Source organism: Hylaeus volcanicus, chromosome 6, assembly GCF_026283585.1.
Source record: "Hylaeus volcanicus isolate JK05 chromosome 6, UHH_iyHylVolc1.0_haploid, whole genome shotgun sequence".
NCBI classification, from domain to species: domain Eukaryota; kingdom Metazoa; phylum Arthropoda; class Insecta; order Hymenoptera; family Colletidae; genus Hylaeus; species Hylaeus volcanicus.
Window position 1 is genome coordinate 3,425,685 of NC_071981.1, and position 12,541 is coordinate 3,438,225.

Consider the following 12,541-nt stretch of genomic DNA (forward strand, 5'->3'; position numbering starts at 1 on the left):
TTTCTGTGATTTTCGTAAATCTTTCAAAATGAAAGAATACAGGGTGTGTACAGTCAAGGACAAGCTCAAGAAGTCAATTCTATAATTAATTTTCAACAGAAAATTGCTCTTAGACATTCTTCTAGAAACCCCTTATTTAGGAGTATTTCAATTTTTAATTTTCCTTTCTGTGATTTTCATAAATCTTTCAAAATGATTTTGCATGCTTAGTATACTTCATTTCTCTCCTTGTTCTCTTACTATCATCCTGAAGGAATAAACAAATTCCATCTAGCAAATAAACAAAACCAAGGTGGACCATACCTGTTGCTGATAGTGCTGATAATCGGAATTCCCTTTAATTAAAGCTGAGGCAGCTTGCAGAAGGCCAACCAATAGCAATGGCCATGATAGTTGGCGGGTTGATCCATCGACGACCATCTTCTTCATCGTTTTTATCGATAGAGGAACACCTACTGGCACAGTTGTCGTCTAAGAGACGTTCCGTGGAACGCGAGTAAACCTCTCGCACGTTCGGTCCTCTTCGTGTCCACTGATTCTCCCCGCGTCAGGACGAACTGAGGATTGTGCGGCGTCGCGACGCGCGGCGTCCCTCTTATAGCCGCTGGTCCAGCACGCGATTCGTCGACGCCGCGCATCCCCCGACGTTTCCGACGTAACTCGCGACGATAACGCTGATAAAACTTCCAACGTCTTTCTTTCAACTTCTTCCGCGAGTCTCTTACTTAGGCGTGGAGCTTTATAACTTTGTAGTAATTCTATAACTTTAGAAAGGTATTTGTAACTTTCGGTTACGTAGAAATGTTTCATCGTCGTTTCGTTATATTTTAGTAAGAAGCTTACGAGTTACAATCCGATGGTCGCTACGATCTACAACCCCCACACAATCGGTGAAGGAGGTGTATACAAGTGTACGCGCTCGACGGTTTTAGCAGAAAGAGAGTTGTCGGGGAAATGTGTACAGCCGACGGACAGGTGAGATGCGTGCAGGACGTTCAACCGCGCCGCAAGTCTTCGAAGCGATCCATGTCTGACTCTGCAAAAAAGTTCGATTAGTTAAATCGATCAAAAAAGGACGAATACAGAATAAATAATACATAATACTGACCGGAAACAATCGTGGAAGATTACTTTCCAGCCGTGAAAACCCCTTCTGGGAAAAGTGATGTCGCTTTCACCATCTCGGATCTCATGCTACCATTTTGGAAGAAAGAAATGATATATTAGGTTGTCCCAAAAGTTTCTTTCGTAATTTGCACTCAATTATTTTGTGCGGTAGTGTTTATACAAATAGACGATCTAATTTCTTAGATGTTGATGGTGTAACAGTAATGGAGCAAAATGAATCGTACACGATTCAATAATGTAACATTAGACATAAAATATTGTGTATGCATTACTTATTAATAAAACGAAAGAAACTTTTCGGACAACCTAATCAAAAATGTCTTCATACGTATACACGTAATTTATTTTATTATACATTCATTATACTTCCTAAAAATTGTCAAAGTTGCACACTTTTTTCCGACTACCCTTTAAGCGTTTCGCAGACTAACGGCGCCCTTACGATTGCCGGCGATAAATATTAGATTTAAGAAACGTTTTACTTGATCAAACAATCGATGACAAAACGATTACCGCGGCTAGCGGTTTTCCCAAGAACCGATGCCGTAAATCTCACGGACGTGATTTAATAAAATTCAGAAGCATCCCGGTGAATAAATCAGTTCTCTATTCTTGTATAACGAAGAGGACACTTTGTATAATCGATACTCTTCCGAACGCGTTTACGTCGCCGTTCTTATTCGTGTTCATTACAATGTTTATCGGCCTTTCGCGTTTATAAAACCCACTTCGAAACTTGGCGATTCAATTTTCATCGAACACCATCGTTGATCTTTCGAGGAATTAAGAGTGTTTGAACTCGATTCGAGTTTCTACTTTTTCGGGATTTTTTTGTTTATTAATTTTTCGAGGATCAAGGATAGGGAATATCGATCGAAATTAGAGCGGTAACCGTAATTGGTTGGAAGTGTTTCTTCTGAAAACATACCGCTCGCAATCGTTGGTACGCCTTATAGCAATTACCCCTTCGGATAAACACCACGGTCAGAGGTCTTAATAAAACCTAATCCTAGGATGAGGATCCCGCCGAAGAGGTGGATGAAGTGTGTTTATTAGACGTAGAAGTTAATTCTGGGTCTTTGCGTTCAATCATTTGTATATACATATAGTTTAAATAAAGATATTTACCTGCCACTTTGTTTCGTTAAAGTATCTACCGCGCAATCCTCAACCTGATCTCCGTTTAAAATGTATTTGTACACATTTTCTAAGTCTCAATCTGATGATTATTACTAGACTGCGGATCTTTATGCAAATTAAAATGTTACCAAACGTACCTACAATATTTGAACCTAAATAGGAATTTATTTTACCCTGCAAATATTATAACGTGAACTTTACTTTCATTATTTTTATATTCTTGCACATTGTGTGCATTTTGTAATTGTTTTGTGCATTCAAACTTCCTATAAATGCATAAAAATCCGCAGTCTAATCATTACAATATATCTATACGTAAGGTACAATCTGTTCGATAAAAAAACTTGCCATAATTCGCTACTGGAAGACTTATTCGCTGAAGGGATCTAGGGATCTAGACGATCTTACATTTTTGTAATGATCGTCGACGAGGAGAGAATGAACCCGTTGCACTCTTACATGCTCAGAAACACATGTACTATTGAGTTGTCTGGAAAGTCCATGCCGATTTTTAGTAGGCGGTACAGGTCTGAATATATCGGAATGATTGAAAACAAATAACATATGGACATCCCTTAAAAGGTTGAAAAATTGTGGAACAAAATGGTACTTATATAATTCAATAAATATACATCAAAATTCGAATGTGCCTTTAAAGTTTTCTTAAAAATTGGCACGAACTTTCTGGACAATTCAATAAAATCAGAAAATAAGGGTTAAGGGCGAAGCAAAGGCGAATGGTGTTGGAAAGGTAGATCCATGTGATGCGGGGGTGGCTCTATATGGCTCCTTTCATGCCAGCCGTGATCGTGCACAGGAGGAACATGGTACAATCCATAATTGACTCCGTTGGTCGCTATTTTCTTCAATCCTTGGATGCTAGAGAGTATCAGAGCCATCTTAGCTAGGAGCAACGCTTTGCCACCGAGGACGGCTAAGAATTGAAATCCCATGGGGATGAAGATGGAGCCCATCAGCAGGAAGCCCATTAACATCAAAGGCATCATGTGCTGATGTCTGCGTCTCAGACGGCGTCTACGACCTGATAACAACGGAAACGAATTAACAGCGACGTACGAAACTAACTAGACCTGATCAGACCTAACCCGGACCCGATCGAACTTAATCAAGCTTGACCAGACTAAACCAAGCCTAAACCTAACGCCTCAAATGAGAAGCTGTTGAGAACTCACATGGAAGAGTTAATAAAAATAATAGTAATCTATTGGGTTGTCCGGAAAGTTCATGCCTACTTTTAAGAAAAATTCAAAGACATATTTGAATGTTGATGCATATTTATTGAATTATATATGTACCATTTTGTTCCACAACCTTTGTACCTTTTAAGGAGTGTACACATGTTATTTGTTTTCAGCTATTCTGACATATTCAGACCTGTACCGCCTACTAAAAATCACCATGGACTTTCCAGACAGCCCAATATTAAAGTGTCCTACCTTCGAATATATTATTCTCTACTTCCGTTTCAGAACTACTGGCTGGTGAAGTGATATTGCTCGCGATATGATCAACGTCAATTTTGAACACATGAGTGCGCAGAACGCGCAACAGTCGTTTCACGATTATCGAAGTCCAGTTTGTCTCGTCTTCAGGCTCGCTGCGAAGATAATATTTAGAGTTACATTTCGAAAACAAGCTCACAAATTTAAAATAAGTAATCTTACCTGTCCATGTGGTTCCCCGTAGAATTGATCCTCTTTTCTTGAAATCGCACCAGGTCCAGCCCATCGAAGACCGATATGACGTCGTCCTCCAGGAGGGAGTCCAGAGCTGCCAGGGCACGGTCCTGCACGCAACGTCGTAACTTCTCCAAGAAGTCATCCTGGCCGGGGTTGTTCCAGGACTCCACGGGGCAGTTCTTAAGCACTGTTTGGAGCCCAGAGTACCATCTTGCTTTTTCTTCGCACCCGGCGAGCGAAAGCACAAGTGCAAACAAGTAGAGTGCACGAGGGTGCATCTGCATTCGATAATTGAAAATTAGCCTCCGGTTTTACAGTGAACATTAATTTTCCCAACTTCAGTTACTTCAGCAACTTCCCAACTGAACTTGAATTCCTTTTCACGGAGGCAACGTTACCTCGAAACGCGCGACGCACCTCCGGAGACGTCTTCTCCAACTTGGTCTCAATGCACTGAAGACGATTCACCGTGGCTATATGAAGATTTATATGTGCAGGAAATAGGCTACCGCGGTGGTCAGGTGGTCATTACGAGTCATCGAACGGCAACAGAGTTAGCGGTCAAAAGGCGGCGCATTTTATGCTCTAGCGACCTTGGTCTGTAATCATCAATGAACTCTGGGACTCTATGACGGTACTTCCCCCCATGATTTGTTCTTGTAACTGTGCATTCGCTGAACACATCGAATCTATTGAAAAGTCATTTTTCTTTTCGAACTTTTGTTGCCCTCTGAGCTTTCGTGAAAAGGGTACCTAGGTAAATTTAAATGCACTGCGTGAATCTGTACTGATAAGAAGAGGAGTTTGTAGCAATTGTAGCAATTGTAGCAACTAACCACAGGGTCCTAAAATGAGGTCAGCTTCGTTAGCAGTCCAATAATTTAAGGTGTTATAGTAAGGTGGTATAGTAATCATCTAGCAGGCCAGCTAGAAAGTGTCCGTGATTAGCGGCTACTTTTGTAATCTGCTCCTGTTCAAGTATAGAACATGTTCCTCTAAAAGACGTAGTAGTTTAGTCTCTACTAAGGCGATACCTGTTAAAATGAAATTGGTAATTGTATAAATTAACATAACATTGAAACATACAATCAATTTTTCTTTATTGTTTGCATAACAATAAATGTGTTTTGAGTTGTTTAATAACTGTAAATAATTGCAAGAAACATCACGCTAAATGGCTGCCATTTCTATTTCAAACGGTACACACCATTCTCACTGTCAGGAAATGAATACTCGAGGACAACAATCGTGAATTTATACTACGCAATAAATTGTAGTACGTGATCCATTATGTCACAGCTCTGCAAGTTTGCGGTATCTCTTCCGAGCCTTAAATGTTATGACACAGGCACGCAAGCACACATATGAACGTCCGACAGGGAAAGGGAGAAGGAAAGGCATATTACAAAATACCAACTTCCCAGTACACAACAGATCCTGGAAGACAAAGAAACATTCTATAATAAATCAATAGGTCGAAACTTTATTATCGATAGCGTAATAGTGTTATGATTAAGACTTTTAATCACTAAATATGAAATACATTCGTCTTAACACGTTCCTACTGATCTTAACACTTTAACTACCGGTCTATTTAGAAACAGTCTAGATAGTCTAGAACTTAGTTACGTTAATCTACATAACGTTACATAATTAATAGGCTCTCTGGTAGATAAAGTGTTAACGTACACCGCAACTTCATACTTAGCGATTAAAAAACATTCTAGCGATTAGAGAAAGCACCCAAGTCACGTAGTAAATACTCTTTTCATTTGTATACCTTCTTCTTCGATTGAATAAATATCACATGCTGCAGCAGAAATGAGTAACGCTTAATCTGATATAAAAAATAGGAAGTAAGAATACTATAGCTAACCACAAGTTTAAAATCAACGATTATTGGATGATTAACATAGTTTTCGTTATAGTCACGCAGAGCAAGTCCCACGAATTGAACAATCTCCGCCCTAAAAAAATGGGATATAAACTGTTGCCTAAGTTTACCTTCAAATTTAGGGTTTTCCCCTGGCACCTATCTACCTCCATACACGCCATCCAATCTCAACGATAATCGTAAAAAAGTCTTCAGTCTTTCAACAGATGATACATAGAACCGTCGATAAAGCAAAACGTGTTAACAATTTGTTTACGTCTTACAAACATAGGAATTGTAGCTACATATAGAGTAATTATCTTCAGCTATCGTGTCGCGTTCCTCGTGGTTGCTTCCTTCGGAGCCTTTTATCGTCTTGAGACGATACTTATTCCTAGGCATGCCTGAGCTGATGCACAGCTCCAAAAGTGCCCACTCCTCGATGGACCCAAGGGATCCCTCTTCGCTGAGCGAACTCACCGAACTGTGACGAGAGGGCGCCACGTTAGATTTCACGGAGTTGCGACAGGGTTCGTCGTCATCGTTATCCGTCCCGTTTGAAATAGGGGATCTACAATTGGGGACCCGAGAACGCAGGGGGGTCGAACTGTTCTCGTTGACGCTGCCGTGATCTTGCTCTGTCTGCGAATACTTCCTGTTGCACAACGCCGATGGATTTACCCTCTCGCATCCATTTATCCCGCCATTCTTTACTAGTAACCGTCGGTTTTCTAATGCCTTTGCGGAGTGAAGGATGCAGGAAGTTCCTCCGTGCATAAATACCGATGAACCGTTTTGAACAGACCTATGCGTCGATTGTATCTGCACAGTGGCATTCCTACTCGAGCCAGATTTGTTAAAATAAGAAGAGGAAGTACTAGTAGCGGCCTTGGTCTTTGAATACTGTTCCGATTGCTTCTTCGTATTCACCAAAGATGAATTTGACGAACCATTCAATGCCTGAAAATGATGTAACGTAAGTGATATTAAATAATAACGTCGCTCTCAAGATGCCACAGACATTCTCACCTTCGGCATACCGGATTTAATACACTGAGCCAACATAATATCTTCCTCCTCCTCCGATAGACTCAAGTTGTCGTCGAAAGCAACGGGTTTTTTCGACTTCTGCTTGTTCTGCTCAGCGTATTCAGACTGACTGTACGATACGGAAGAGGACAGTTTTCTGATAGTTGCAGTTTTTAATTTGTCAACCGTTTGAGGCAACGTTTGTCCCATCAAAGTCGAGATATTCAACCTAACCTAAAATATCCACTCGGAAATGAGATAATGTCTCGCTTATGTTTTAACAGCCTAAGTAGGTCTAATCGACAGTAAACAAACCTTAGGCATCGCTGATCTTATGCACTCGTTCAAAACGGCCTCATCGTCTGAATGATTAGGACTTTCATCGGAAAGGTCATTGTCGTGTTCCAAGGTTGCGCGACAGAGAGATTTACCGTGGATAGGGTTTTTATTCCTACTTTCGACGGGAGACGATGACGGTGTGCCGCATTTGTTGAATATTTGCGTAGACACATCTGCTTTTTGCGCAAAGGAAATGCAACTTGTCGGTGGCGGTGTTATTTGACGAACCTAGAATCAATTAGTCAACGTGTTAACTACTTTCTAGTAGATTGCTATCTGTAAGATAATTACCTTTGGTATTCCTGACTGAATACATGCGTCAAGAATTTTCTCGTCCTCCCCAGAAAGATTAGAGCTCTCATCTGAAAGATCATTTCTATGGGATTCAACTTCACTGGAAGACTTGTCCTTTTCAATCCTCTCGACGCCCTCTTGAACGCTTGGCATAGACAATGCGGAAAGATTGGATTGCGATCCCACTGGAGAGATATCAGCTGGCGTGTCCTCTGTGCAATATACATGCATCGTATCGGGAGCACTAACTACTTCTATAGCGCTTTTATTCGTTTTGGAAGCAGTCACTGAAGTATCTATGTTGGCAACAGGAACGCGAAGTTCCAATTGATTCAAAACCACGGGCCTTTGGCAGCGCAGCATGTTCGAGGATTCAGGCTGGATAGATTTCTGAACATTAGATGTTTTGAAAGATTGTCTGTACCTGAAATAAATTTAAGAGTATAGAAACTGCAATTATCACATGAGCCAGCCATTACGAAAGAGATTCTAAAAACAAATGATACCTATTATTTTGTATGCCCATGCTGATACAAGCAGCTAACATGTCCTCATCATCCTCGTCGCCATCGCTTACTTGTTCTTGATCTTTCTCAGTCTCTGCATTATTTACTTTTTCTTCTGACGATTCAACTTTAATGTTTTTATCAAGATTATTCGACGAGTCTTTTACCTCAGACTGCATTTTAGAACCGTTAGTTATCTTTAACTCATCGTCAATTGTTAGAGAACTCAGGCTAGTAGCTGTAGAGAATTCAATCGGTGTTGACTCTTCTTTGAATGTGGCAATGTCATCTTCGAAAACGCTTGTCCGCGGTGCGTGACACTTTGAATACGCTGAAAATGATCTCCATTGAAAAAATTATACCATCGCTAAAACTAATTTCATTTTAGTATGTTGTCGAAATTCGTATGGTTCTCGTTATTTTTTTACTATTACTATTTTTTTCGCTGACAATCAATAACATTGCATACATAAATGTCGAACGGACGGTCTTACTGCTTCTTCTGGTATTTTGCTTATGAAATCCGTGCATTGACTCTTGTGATTGCGAGGACTAGGAGGAGTAGTTTGTGTAGGTGAGTCTGGTAATTCACTCGGAGACACAACGCCGCTGGTTCTACGACTGTTGGAAGTTAATTCAGATTTTCAATAGTTCTTGATCTCGATAAGTTTAGATAACTTCATTTGCATAGATGATAAATAGTATTGCCTAAAATCGCTGATGACAGAGCTGCGATCATCGTGTATAGAATGCTGTTCGAAACCGCTTAGCGAACCGAGAGAGCTACAACGTGAAAACATTAACGGAGTTTGCTCCGCGTAGTAATCCTGTCTACTGAATGTCACCATTTTCCCTGAAATAAACAGCAACATATTTTACAAGGATCTATAAATTATTGACTGGTGTAAACAATGTCATATTTACCTTCTTTGTCTACAACTCTAGTATTATTTTTTCCTTCTGTTGAGTTATCAGTTTCTGTAGATATGCGTAAACCGTTAACATTAGGACTGGTCACATTGTGATCTACTCTTTCTGACCTACTGTCAATCTTATCTGTAGAATCTGTAGGAGATACTTTAGGAATTTCAGAACCATTATTTCTTTGTGTTATTGCACTACCAAGAGAACTGAGAGAATTGGCACGGGAGAAGCCATTCGATGTTCCAGGTTGGTAATAATCTAGCAATTTTTCAGGAGAGAGACGACCTGGTTTGCATGCTTGGGAAGTCTTCATAGTTTCTAATTCTTTCTCAACAAGATGAGATCGACCTTCATTACAATTAAGAGGCAGAGTACGCTCAAATGTCAAATCCTCCTTACGACCAAGATCAAGAGCTTTTTTATTAAGCTTCTTCTGTGAATCTATTGGTTCCTTTGCATCTTCAAGCCGCAAATCAGACATTGAAGTTGCAGTAGAAAAATTAAAAGGAGTCTCATAAGGAGTTCCTTCTGTGCAATATGTTTTTACTGTATCCTCCTGAACACTTCCTGAGAAGTACTCAGGACTCTGTTTCTCATCATCATCGGTATCATCTTCAGCATATCTCAAACTGTAATCTGTAGGCTGATCGAGATCAGTCTCTGCATAGTCTCCAAATAGATCTACTTTGGAGTCACGTTCTCCAAATTCCTTCTTACAAGATCTATCAGCTCTAGGTGAGCCTTCAATAGGATGGCTTTGAGCTACCGTCTTTCTCTCTACATATTTTTTAATGTAATCTACGGGCTGCTCAGTTGCCTCTTCCTCGTACCTCCGTCCAGTACTTCTCTCCATATCTTATTATCTTATTTGTTAATAATAAATAAAAATCACTCTTTTTGCACTGTTTTGAAGTACTTTCGTTTTTACAAATAAGTAAACTAATCGATAGACAAAAATCAGACTAAGATACTAGCGTGAATTGCCGAAACTTCTGTCAACAAATTAGTAGTCAATTGCTGTTGTCCATCCTTTGTGAGTCTTGAATAAACATTAATTGACTTGCTTGACAAGACGCAGTTGACCACAGAGTTTACACGTTCCAGTAGATTAATCATGGGGTTAGCTATTCGAAATTTACCGACTGTGGGGACGCTTTGTACTCGCCACCAGAGGGCCAAGGAATGCTAGTGACTCTAGAGGATCGTATCACACATCCCTCTGTGTAGTTTATAGTTTCGTTGCTAAGAGTTGCTAAGCAACAGTTATCAAATGTTTTGGTTATAATTTCTCTAGATGTAAGTACAATGTACAGTACAATTTCATTTATCTAAACCAGTGGGAAGAAAACCAAGTTTGGGTAACTGGGTAGTTTATATAATAAGAGTTAACAAATTCTTTCAAGCACATCAATGTGTTTAGATAACCATGTACCATGTATCTGTTAATTCAGATGGAGTCCTACTGTATCACGAAAAATAAAACAAATATACAAAGATAATATAGAAAAAGCATTCTATCGATTTATTGATAATTCCATTACTGATATAGAAATTTGGAGAAACATCTTATAAATGGTATAGAAAGAATAGACAAGCTTTTGTCAATTATTTTTCTTTTATCTTTGTGTCCCTTAAAATATTATAATTTAACCTCGTCCTCTTCCTGCTTGAGATCCTCCTGGCTGATTCTGTTGATTAAGCCAAGGAGCAGAGCCTGTACCTCTGCCTCTTTGATTTTGACCTCTACCTCTTCCACGAGCTAAAACAGAATTGAATTAATGTCATTAATATGTAACCAATTAATGCTAAAACATTCTATAAACATACCTTGAGCACGTAAGATAGCAGATTTCCCTCTACCGGCGGTCCCCGAGCCTTTCCCGCCCGGTCTTTTGAACATTGGTGCATTCTTCAACATATCTGGTAATATGAGAAACCTAATCTTCGATCCTCTGATATAAACATTTTCTAGCTGTGCCTCACGTCCGTCCCTATAGGTTATGGTTATATTCTGCATCTGACAATTCATATTGTCTTCGGCCTCTATCAATTTGCCCCGATACACTTCACCAGTATTCGTTTCACAGGTTACCGTGTGACCTTCTGCTTCATGGAGTACCTTTATTGGTACTCCGATCGACATTGCGGCCGTCTTGATTGGATAATTTAAATAATACGATTGAAATTTTGCTTAATCAACTGGCAATACGGAGTCCGTGTAACGAAAATTGTCGAAATATCAAAATTACAAACACAAACTTAACCTCACACGTTACGGCTCAATGGCTACCTCGCTTTCTGTGGATAAAGGGAGGGGATCAGTGTTACCAACTAGTGCAGAACGAATTCCCTTGAGTTAGATTAGAGGCCGTAACGCAAAAAAACTAAATTTTATTTAATACCCCTGGAAATATTTTATTTATTACAGTTTCTCATAAATAAAGATATTTTATTCGAAATTTACTTGAAAATAAAAACGTATCGCAAAAAATTCCAGCTCATACATTTTCCCCTTAAATCTAGGAACAAAAGCATTAATTGTTTTTACGAGCACCACGAATATATAATAAATCAAACTTTGTTTGTATAGAATTTTGAAGATTGAAATAATAATTCTAGATTGAGTAGTAGTTCTATTGTTAAAATCGCAAAAAAATCTCAGCTCATACATTTTCCCGTAAAATTTAGGGACATTCTTTTTACGAACACCACGAATATATTATTTCAATTTTTTAATCAAACTTTCTTCGTACAGAATTTTGAAGGTTTGAAATAATAATTTTAGATTGAGTAGCAGTTCTATTGTTAAAATAATTTTATTTCATAAAGAAAGTTCGTATGCGAAATAACTACTCGTGTACTAGTTACCTTCCGAGCACTACCGAGTACCAACTTCGTAACAGTGAATCACCAGCTCTAATCTAAATCAATTGAAAAAGATCGTAACATTTCAGAAATGATTTATATCGACCTCGTTGTAATGCGGGAAAGCCACGACGAATAACTTCGTATTAGTTGTTTCTTCTAGGGCCATGAATTTATATATATTTTGTTTTGAAAAATATACATAAACATAGTCCACCGTAGTTATAAACGTTAAGAACCATTGGAGGGGGAGGGGTGATCTCTGTATACGATCGATACAGATTAATTGCGGCCCATTAAAGAGATGTCTTATAAAAAGAAAAGGATATAATAGGGCGTATGAAGCGGAGGGCTGTAGAAATACACCGGTCCGTTCATCTAGGCGAACCTAAGGTTTAAAGCATTTCAGAGGATGGTAATCGTAATGATGGTAATATATTAAAGTCGACGTTATTTTTTAATCGCTTAAACTTACTAATATCAATCGTAATAATTACAAGCATCGTTACGTCCTTATATAGTCAGCTGAGCGCGAACGTCACTCATTAAATCTTGTCTCCTGTTCGCTCCTACCGATTTTTCGAGCTTAATTGTCCCCTACCATTCACTCCGTCGGTCATTCTTTCATTGGTTTTTCTTTTTCTTTCATTGCACTTCTACCCGCTCTCTATGACGTGCTTTTCTCTGTCACTCGCTCACGCTAGGCAAGGTTGTACCTCGACGAATCGTGTTACATCTTAGAA

At 39.2% G+C, this 12,541-nt stretch overlaps 4 protein-coding genes across 5 annotated transcripts in view; all 4 read right to left on the reverse strand.

Moving 5' to 3' along the window:
* The window catches only part of LOC128878439 (corticotropin-releasing factor-binding protein), an 8,835-nt gene extending 8,254 nt beyond the window's left edge, over positions 1-581 (reverse strand). Inside the window, exon 1 of the mRNA XM_054126643.1 lies at positions 304-581. Within this exon, the coding sequence (XP_053982618.1) occupies positions 304-429 (126 nt within the window). The 5' untranslated portion in view covers positions 430-581. The remainder of the gene's footprint in view (positions 1-303) is intronic.
* A 152-nt stretch (positions 582-733) lies between these two features.
* Positions 734-4,970, reverse strand: LOC128878440 (uncharacterized). Of its 2 annotated transcripts, XM_054126646.1 has the most exons (5): positions 4,805-4,970; positions 4,367-4,721; positions 3,954-4,246; positions 3,726-3,886; positions 734-3,310 (listed from the first exon to the last, which is right to left on the reverse strand). In XM_054126646.1, the coding sequence occupies exons 3-5, from the start codon at positions 4,244-4,246 to the stop codon at positions 2,985-2,987; spliced, it is 780 nt and encodes a 259-aa protein (XP_053982621.1). In that variant the 5' UTR covers positions 4,367-4,721; positions 4,805-4,970; the 3' UTR covers positions 734-2,984. The 2 variants fall into 2 exon arrangements, with proteins under 2 accessions (XP_053982621.1, XP_053982620.1); XM_054126645.1 differs by having other exon boundaries at positions 3,954-4,721.
* A 96-nt stretch (positions 4,971-5,066) lies between these two features.
* Positions 5,067-10,044, reverse strand: LOC128878433 (adenomatous polyposis coli protein-like). The gene is made up of 8 exons (XM_054126636.1): positions 8,934-10,044; positions 8,718-8,862; positions 8,479-8,630; positions 8,010-8,340; positions 7,501-7,927; positions 7,186-7,437; positions 6,871-7,104; positions 5,067-6,801 (listed from the first exon to the last, which is right to left on the reverse strand). The coding sequence occupies exons 1-8, from the start codon at positions 9,784-9,786 to the stop codon at positions 6,115-6,117; spliced, it is 3,081 nt and encodes a 1,026-aa protein (XP_053982611.1). The 5' UTR covers positions 9,787-10,044; the 3' UTR covers positions 5,067-6,114.
* Positions 10,045-10,421: 377 nt separating this feature from the next.
* Positions 10,422-11,250, reverse strand: LOC128878444 (small nuclear ribonucleoprotein Sm D3). Its single transcript, XM_054126651.1, has 2 exons — positions 10,761-11,250; positions 10,422-10,692 (listed from the first exon to the last, which is right to left on the reverse strand). Exons 1-2 carry the CDS (start codon positions 11,074-11,076, stop codon positions 10,580-10,582), a joined length of 429 nt encoding a protein of 142 aa, XP_053982626.1. The 5' UTR covers positions 11,077-11,250; the 3' UTR covers positions 10,422-10,579.
* Positions 11,251-12,541: the final 1,291 nt, after the last annotated feature.

What these genes read in the sequence shown, in the direction of transcription:
- LOC128878440 (XM_054126645.1), bottom strand. Translation starts at nt 4,252, where the DNA reads ATGCAGATGCACCCTCGTGCACTCTACTTGTTTGCACTTGTGCTTTCG. An exon ending in ACGGGGAACCACATGGACAG is followed by an intron (nt 3,887 to 3,953) that starts GTAAGATTACTT and finishes TTATCTTCGCAG; the next exon opens with CGAGCCTGAAGACGAGACAA. An exon ending in AGAGAATAATATATTCGAAG is followed by an intron (nt 3,311 to 3,725) that starts GTAGGACACTTT and finishes CGTTGTTATCAG; the next exon opens with GTCGTAGACGCCGTCTGAGA.
- LOC128878433 (XM_054126636.1), bottom strand. Translation starts at nt 9,786, where the DNA reads ATGGAGAGAAGTACTGGACGGAGGTACGAGGAAGAGGCAACTGAGCAG. An exon ending in TAAGATCAGCGATGCCTAAG is followed by an intron (nt 7,105 to 7,185) that starts GTTTGTTTACTG and finishes TGGATATTTTAG; the next exon opens with GTTAGGTTGAATATCTCGAC. An exon ending in TTAAATCCGGTATGCCGAAG is followed by an intron (nt 6,802 to 6,870) that starts GTGAGAATGTCT and finishes CATCATTTTCAG; the next exon opens with GCATTGAATGGTTCGTCAAA.
- LOC128878444 (XM_054126651.1), bottom strand. Translation starts at nt 11,076, where the DNA reads ATGTCGATCGGAGTACCAATAAAGGTACTCCATGAAGCAGAAGGTCAC. An exon ending in TGCTATCTTACGTGCTCAAG is followed by an intron (nt 10,693 to 10,760) that starts GTATGTTTATAG and finishes ATTCTGTTTTAG; the next exon opens with CTCGTGGAAGAGGTAGAGGT.